The sequence below is a fragment of the Brassica oleracea genome, chromosome C6 (assembly GCF_000695525.1).
Source record: "Brassica oleracea var. oleracea cultivar TO1000 chromosome C6, BOL, whole genome shotgun sequence".
In the NCBI taxonomy this organism is placed as follows: Eukaryota; Viridiplantae; Streptophyta; class Magnoliopsida; order Brassicales; family Brassicaceae; genus Brassica; species Brassica oleracea.
In genome coordinates, this window is record NC_027753.1 from 14690940 (window position 1) to 14699545 (window position 8606).

At 39.4% G+C, this 8606-nt stretch overlaps 1 protein-coding gene across 1 annotated transcript; it reads right to left on the reverse strand.

Annotated features, from left to right (window-relative positions):
• Positions 1-5913: 5913 nt before the first annotated feature.
• Positions 5914-7085, reverse strand: LOC106297562 (NAC domain-containing protein 40-like). The gene is made up of 2 exons (XM_013733775.1): positions 7003-7085; positions 5914-6909 (listed from the first exon to the last, which is right to left on the reverse strand). The coding sequence occupies exon 2, from the start codon at positions 6862-6864 to the stop codon at positions 5914-5916; it is 951 nt and encodes a 316-aa protein (XP_013589229.1). The 5' UTR covers positions 6865-6909; positions 7003-7085.
• Positions 7086-8606: the final 1521 nt, after the last annotated feature.

An 8606-nucleotide genomic window follows, 5' to 3' on the forward strand; every position in this document is an offset into this window, starting at 1 on the left:
ACCGTAAAGGTCTCGCTGGAAAACTAGTCATACAAACCTTAACTCCAAGACGAACTACGATAGGCTTGATCCCTTCAACAAGGGTTCGTAGGCAGCCGTCATAAGGCGTAGCCCCAATCTTATCGCGTTCTACTATTAGATGAGCGAGACGACCACTTACCACGGACCTTTTCGACAATAAATTCCGCCTAACTCACCTAACTTGCCTAACTTGCCATGCCACTCGCTAGAACCTCACGCTAGAAGCTCATGGTTCTAACAAGCTGGGGGGCTAACTGTTGGGGTCAAAATCGGTCACGACGGAATCAATGTCTGAAAGTCTGTAAAAAACAGCATGAATGTTTTTATGAAAAATAAATCTTCGGAAAAGATTTATTCTTACGAAGAGCCCTGCGGAAGAAACACGAGAAATCGGAGAAAAGTCTAAAAAAGGTCGCACGGTCGCTACGTAGCGACCGAGCTCGAGCCAAGCTCGGTCGCCACATAGCGACCGAGCACACGTCCCGCTCGGTTGCTACGTAGCAACCGAGCACACGTCCCGCTCGGTCGCTACGTAACGACCGAGCGTCCGTCCCGCCCGGTCGCTACGTAGCGGCCGAGCTCGAGCCAAGCTCGGTCGCTACATAGCCACCAAGCTCGGTCGCTACGTAGCGACTGAGCTCGAGCCAAGCTCGGTAGCTACGTAGCGACCGAGCGTCCGTCCCGCTCGGTTGCTACATAGCAAACGAGCGTGCGTTCCGATCGGTCGCTACGTAGCGACCGAGCTCTTCCGAAACGTCGATACGACACGAATCCATGCATTCTAGTCTACCTTTCGATGCTGTCTCCCGAAGACCGTAGCGAAACCATTTCATGTTTCCCGCATTTTAAGTCATCGATCAAACTTTACGGTAAAAACCGCGGAAAATTCGTTCTTTATCGAAAGAAGCCGTAATAAACGCTTCTAGTCAGAAGACTGCCCAAAGGGACCTAAGACATGACTCGAGGCGCAACTTACGATTTCTTAACCAACAGCCCGTAAGCCGCATGACGGTTTACTCTTGGAAGTTTCCACGGATAAATACGAAATTTTGAAGATAATTACGAAGATCGGGAAAAATAGAATATCTCCATTTTTAGGCTATGACGGCTTGAGGGCAGAAGGGGAAAAGCATAAACCAACCTAGGAGCGAGTATATAAGGAGTCCCAGGCGAGAGGCATGAGGGAGAACTTTTTAGACTCAGAACTCTCGGCACTTAGAAACTCTGAGGCATTATTCTCGACATGCTCTGTTTCCATGACTGGCACCCGATTACCAGACGAACGTGCACAAGCAGTTCGATCTCTTGGTTCACTCTTGAACTACGTTCGGCTTGATCCTCGAAAGGGGTACGTAGGCAACCTTTCATAAGGTTCAGTCCGAAATCAATCAAAATCCTTTTCTGTATTTTCTTCGTCTTTAGTTATAGAGCTGCGAGTCAACTAGGTTTGAACTTTTAGGCCGCTAGAACTAGGTAATTCGCTGACAGGCTTTGCGGCCAAAGCTTTTATGATCTCTTGTAATGATCGCAACGCTCTCACGTGGACTCGAAATAAGATCTACTGTTTTCTCTAAACTCGTTTGTTATCTTTTCATGATTTCCGCATATATTTGGTCACTTGCCGTTGGCTCTCGCAGAGATCCGGGACCTCTGGGAAATTAGGGTTTTCCTAGTTTCCTAATTTAAACGTAAATCGAAAGTGCGAATTTCGGTTCCCACAATTGGTTTCTGAATACGAAATGAAGAGATGGTTCTCATAGCATGAAAGCATACCTTTTTATAGTCGAAATTCCACTTCCTTCCATGAGTTAAGATCGCATTCAAGAGAGATCATGGGGTATGGATTTAAGAAGGAGTTGAAGAGGGGTAATCTGTAACCGGTATCTCTGCGGATTGATAAGGAAGAAGATGGAACAACGCTCTTGGAACTCATGTTACCTCGATCTCCAATGGCAGAGAAGTACACATTTTTCTTAAAAGTTAATCAGAAATCAAACTCAACAATTTAACCAAATAAATTAATTAGCCTCGTTCAGGTTTTTTGAATTTCCACCTGCGGTTCAGATTTGGGCACTCTCACGAATTTCATCGGATCTAGATATCTTTTCCACTCAGTCATTCTTTGCAAACATGGATCATTTATTTTGGGGAGTCTCTCTGGAATTGGAAGATCATCAATTAGCATGGATATTATGGTACATATGGAAAGGAAGAAACAACAAGGTATTTAGTAAAATGGATATTGATCCTAGAGATACTCTCAGAATGGCAGAAACGGAATCATTACTTTGGGCTGAGGCGCATATTTCACTAACACAGGGATTCGATCACACTCGAGTACCCGTAAAACAAATATTACCGTCTATCCCAGGTAGATGGTGTTTTACGGATGGATCATGGAAAAATCCGGAAATGAAATCTTTTCGGGACAAGGGTGCTATAGCACACTGGAAGGTTTTGATGGTTTAATGGGAGCGAGGAATACAAGAGCGTGTTCGTCGCCACTTCACTCGGAGATAGAGGCTCTCATTTGGGCAATGAAATGCAAGAGGAATCTAAGTAGTTTATTGTTACATTTGCAACGGATTATTCTTAGTTGGTGACGATGGTTTCAGAACCATAAAGAATACCCAGCCTTTACAAGTTATTTGGAAGACATAAAGATCTTGAAAAGGAGTTTCAACAGCTCAGAACTCATTCATATACTACAGATGCATAATTCAAAGGCGGACAGTCTAGCAGCACACAGTGCAAGAAAGCAACCGTCATTTTTTATCCATATGGATGTGGAGCTACTATTTTGATTTGCAGAGTCTACATGACAAAATTTGTGACAAAAATAAATAAATTAATCAGCCTCGTAGCTTTATCTTTCAGCTCTTTAGGCCCTGCTTTCATTAGAATCGCAAAATAGTGCCTTGTTTAACTTTACGAATGATGTTTTTGTAAAATGTTGTAGAGCTTAATTTTACGAAGGTTAATCCACAAAATTTTATCGTGTTTAATTTTACAAAAGCTGTTTCGTAAAATGTTGTTGAGCTTAATTTTACGAAGGATATTACATAAACTGTTATCGATTTTAATTTTACGAAATCTATTTCGTAAAGTATCGCCGAGTTTAATTTTACAAAATTTGTTTGTTAAATGTCATAGAGCATAATTTTACGAAAGTTGTTCCGTACAGATGTTTTCGAGTTTGGCTGTACGAGAGCTGTGTTTTGGAAAACTCACGTTTTGTGGCTGTTCCACAAATTTAATTTCCGAGGTTTATATCAGGAACAATAGCTGAGATGTGCTTAATTAACACGATCCAATTTACTCGGACATTTTCTCGTTTCTTTAGGATTGATTCGATGGAGTTATGAGTAGTTTTTCCGAAGTAAGCTTAGAAGAAAAATATCAAAAATTTGCAGAACATGTTGCACCAGAAGTGATGCTTGAATTTTTACAAAATCTTATATTTCTGAAAATGTTTTAGCAGTGAGGGATGTGATCTCTGTTTTGCTTTGTTTAGTCTTCATCAGCCGCTTTAAGTTTCGAGTGATTCTATAGAAATCAGCTTTGTTTCTTTGAAAGCTATTCGGAAGAAGTACAGCGGTGGGGAATCTGCAACCCGATTTGCCGTGCTTCTATTTCTGCGAATAATCTAGAGATTCTCCGCGGTTTCGAGGAGAGCAAGTTTTGTTTTTTTCTAAAAGATTTCAGAAAACGTCTTTTGCTCAAACCCTTACGCGTTGAGATATCTCCAACTCGGTAATTAGACGAATTTTACGGGGTTTGATAGATTTTATCGTTGCCATTTTTGTTTAGACAGAGAAATCGCGAGCTCGTTTCGATGCTCTTTTTGTGGTGAAAAGTCCGGACTAGGTTTTTTTATTTTCTCAAGCACTGCGGCGTTAGCGTAAGCGTTGGCCATAGGAGTAGTCACTGCTGGAGTTGTTTTACCAGCGTTGTTTCGAGCTGCGAGTTTGTCTTTCATATTTCCAGCCATCGTTTCGAGCAAGCGTTTTGCGGCCGTGAGTTAAATTAATCTGCCCCCCCCCTTCTTCTAGCGCAAACTGTGGAAACCGAAATTCACACTGTCGATTTTAGTGAATGGAGGAAAATAGAGATTCTCGATTTTCCTTGAGGATCTAGATTCTCTGCGTGGACCAACGACAAGTGACCAAATAAATACGGAAAATAAATAAAGACAATAAAAGGAAATTAGAAAGAGTAGATCTTTATTTCAAATCTGCATAAGAACGTTGCGATCATTACAAAAGATTTTAAAAGCCTCGGCCGCAAGAGCTGTCAGCGAATGCAAATTTCTGAATGAGTCTTGGATCTTCTCTCCAAACTACTAAAAATCCTAAATATGATTTGTTGTGTAAAGTATATAGTATGAAAGTGTGTGTTGCCCAAAACAATGGTAGAGCACATAAATATTAGGTTAAAGTCGGCTAGGGGTATTCTTGTAAATAATGTGGAACTTGGGCAATAAGTCAGCTGGGAATCAAGTTGGGCTTTGCGCGCTTCGCTATCGATCGACGATAAGAGTTGTCCGTCGATTGACGGTTGACTCTGAATATCGACTCTGGACTGGTTCGTTGGACAGCTACGAGTTTCTTCTATCTTTAGCTCCAAAATGCCGCAAAATCACAATATATCTCAAAAACACTCTTGAACCTGTAAATACTCTAAAAAAAATTTAAAACATAATAAATAACTTCTAAAACACTTACATACCATGGCTAAAAATGGTAAAATTAATTGTGTATCATTAGTCGCCACTTTACTCGGAGATAAAGGGTCTCATTTCGGCAATGGAATGCATGAGGAATCTAAACAGTTTACTGTTACATTTGCAACAGATTATTCTTAGCTGGTGTAGATGGTTTCGGAACGAGAAAAATTGGCCAGCCTTTGCAAGTTATTTGGAAGACATAAATATTTTTAAGTGGAGTTTCAACGGCTCAGAGCTCATTCATATACCACAGACGCATAATTCAATGGCGGACAGTCTAACACGCATTGCAAGAAAGCAACTGTCGTTTATTGTTCATATGGATGCGGAGCTACTATTTTAGTTTGCATAGCTATATGAGTAAATTGCTAACAGAAAAAAAAAAAAATCAGCCTCGTAGCATTATCTTTCAGCTCTTTAGGCCTTGCTTTTTTTAGAATCAAGCACATAAAGATAAAGTCTCACTTAAAATCCAAAATTGGCAACCGAACAATTCAATAAACGGGTGTTTGGATCGGTTTAATCAAACACAAAGATCATTTACAAACTTTTAAAAATCCAGAGATAATAACCATAACCAAACGAACTATACATGTTTCCTATGTTTGACTACTTTATTTGCTCTTGTGTTGCATCAGAAGAACATGCCGGCTAATAATATGAATCTTGATTGACTCCCTTGGTGACAGTTTGATCTTGGATGTCATATCCATGAGTATTGAATATGAGTCCACGAGGATTGGTGGTTATGGTGTTGTTCCATGGAGAGGTATCTTGATGCCATGAATCTTGAAAGTAAATCAGGTTGTTCGGCATTGCCAATCTTGAGAAAGATATATCATCATAAGGATCCATCATCATCTGACGATGTTGTTGTTGTGGATGAGTGATGCCGGCTTCCAGGTCAGCTAGATTGAATATTTCATCTTGGTTAACACACTCATCTTCCATGATTACAAGCAAAGCACCATCTCAATCCACTTCAATCATCAACTGATTAGGCTGAGAGTGTCACACGACCAGCAGCCTAATTCCATCCTATCTATCTTTATTTATCTTGTTTTATCATATTAGAAATCATATCTCATTTGTTTTTGCATTTGTTTTCAGGATCATAACTTGCATTCCATCCTATCGCCCATCCGATCATATCTTTGGTCGATCCATCAAGCTTCCATCAACCATTTTGCCATCCCTGATTTCCAGCCTGCAACAGGATCCATCATCATCTGACGATGTTGTTGTTGTGGATGAGTGATGCCGGCTTCCAGGTCAGCTAGATTGAATATTTCATCTTGGTTAACACACTCATCTTCCATGATTACAAGTGCGTTGTTTATCCTTCCGGAATCTTGACGTTGAGGAGGAAGAGAAATCGGTGGATGTTGTTGTTCTTGAGTGGCCTTATCAGAATATCCCATAATGGTTTGAAGTCCCAATCCCTGTCCTTCACCAGAAGGGGTCATGTATTGAACTGAAAATCTTGAATCATCAGCTTCAAAAGGAGGAATCAGTGGCCGTTGTTCAAGGAGTCTATTGTTGTCAAACATATTGTTGTTGTCATCGCTGTTCTCTTGTTGTGGCTGCTCTGGGACGATGCCATTGTCTCCGTTTTTTCTCTCTGGGGACTGGTCAACGACAATCTTGTTATTGTCACGGAGATGACACAAGACTACTTCTTGGAACTGAGCATCGTTCTCACTTGCAAGCCAATACTCCGTCATACACCAACCAGTGGTGTCTCCTTTAGGCTTTCCCTTGACTTTCTTGTGGTACGCGAGTTCTGTTTTGTATCCGATCACAACCTTCGGGTTGTTACGGTCAGTGATCGCCTTCTTTACGCCACTTGTCGTCCAAGTTCCGCCGTTACTGCTTCCTCTACCGGGAACCGTGCGTTTGGGCCTGCTCCCCAAATTACGTGTCCTAACAACAAAGTAAAACCACATGTTCTCTTTGAACTGATCATTCTTGACGTGCGGAAGAAGCCACGGCTCGTCTTCATAAAGTTTGATATCTGTGATGAAACCATCTTTTCCTGTATCAACTCTGTTGCGTAGATAATACCCCACCAAATTCTGGTCAATCGGAGAGAACTTTAAGTCCCTTGGATGAGCCATATTAAATCTTTCTGAATCAATTAGAAGATGCTTCACAACAAAACCCTAGAAAGACAGTTTCAAAAGAATCAAACTAATGCATACGCCAAAAACAACTGGATGTGCGCAAGAATTAATGCACTGAAAGTCTTAACGTACCTTGGTAGCTTTGATGTTTTACTGCAGCGTAAACGAATCCCTAAGATCCCCTCCCCAGAAATCCTATGTCGAAAGCAAAACGAAGAAGAGTGCACTGCAAGAAACAAAGCACTAATGATAATTTATCTTTTGGTTTCAAACAAAGCACTGAGAGTGTACTTATAAAACAAGGATGAGCCGACTAGTCAAGTATCTCTATCCGAAACATCTTATTTTCCTTTTCCAAATAGATTGATCTCCCACATAATATTTTCCTATATTTGATTTGTTTTATAGTTTTATACGAAATTAGTATCTAGAATCGCTTTCTTATTGTTAGGATTTTTGAGCAGTTTTGTTCCCTTAAGTTACTATTAACTTAAAAAATAAAGGTTTTAATTACTTCTAGAAGTAATTTTTGGAAACTAAGAGTAGGAAAAATTTATTTATTAATTTTTAAATGTAATTAACTTTGTAAAGAAAGTGTTATGAAATCTTAATTGTAATTTCCAACATAAAAATCACAATTCACTTTAAGTCTCATCAAAATTCATGTAGACAAATAAATGTAATTGAAAATTATGTAAATGCAAGAACTATAGCACGATCGTAAAGCACAAAGTACATCAGAGAATATCTCTATAAAGATATATGTATATACTAGTACTATGTTAAGATATGCGCCTTGCGGGAGATGAACATTGTATATATAAGTTATTTATATGTATTATATGCTCTTTAATATTATATATTGGGTAATTAAAAAATCAGTAACTATTACGTCGATAATTAAATTGGTGTGACTACATAAATAAATTTTATTAATCCAAACAATAACTTTTTTCTATTTTATATTTTATATAATTAAATTTACACAATATATACGTAGATATATGAGGGTTATCACCGGAGTGGTGCATCAAATACAAAATACACGGATGAGTTATGTTTTTTATAGAGAAAACATAAAATACATGTTTGCTGCACTACTCCCGTGATAATCCCTCAGTGCTCCAGGCTTCATTGAATTCCTCCACGTCGTCTCTGTTGAATCTGTCCCTTCTCTCCGTCTCCTCCATTCTCCTCTTGTTCAAGCTTCTCGGTCACTCAGATTTGGAAAAAAAATTAGATTATCCAAATCTGGGTATCAAATCACATGTGGCCCTTCATCAAATAAGCAATATTCATCATAACCCGCCAGCGAGAATCTCGTTTCTTCCAACAAAGTAAGCACTGTCCATCATACTCTCGACAAGCTTCAATGAATACACCCCGACAATTGCTGATTTGGGTATTTTTCTGATTGCCTTTTCTCCTCGGAACACAAACTGCTTATAGCTAGGTTTTCAAAGATTGGCAGGAAGTAACTCAGCCACAAACTTGAAATACTCAAAGTAAAGCGTCAAAACTTATCGGAGAAGACAATTTCAGAAAATTGTTTAAAGATGATTTTAGAGAAAACGCTTGCAGAGAAGATGATTGCTGGAGAAGATGATTTTGGAGATGACAATCTTGACTCAAACAGCGGTGAAGGTTTAATCGACGAAGGAAGTTATAAGTTTTTTTTAACAACAAAACTTTTAAGTTAAACGTCCTTTAATTGAGATCATAGTTATTAGTGACAT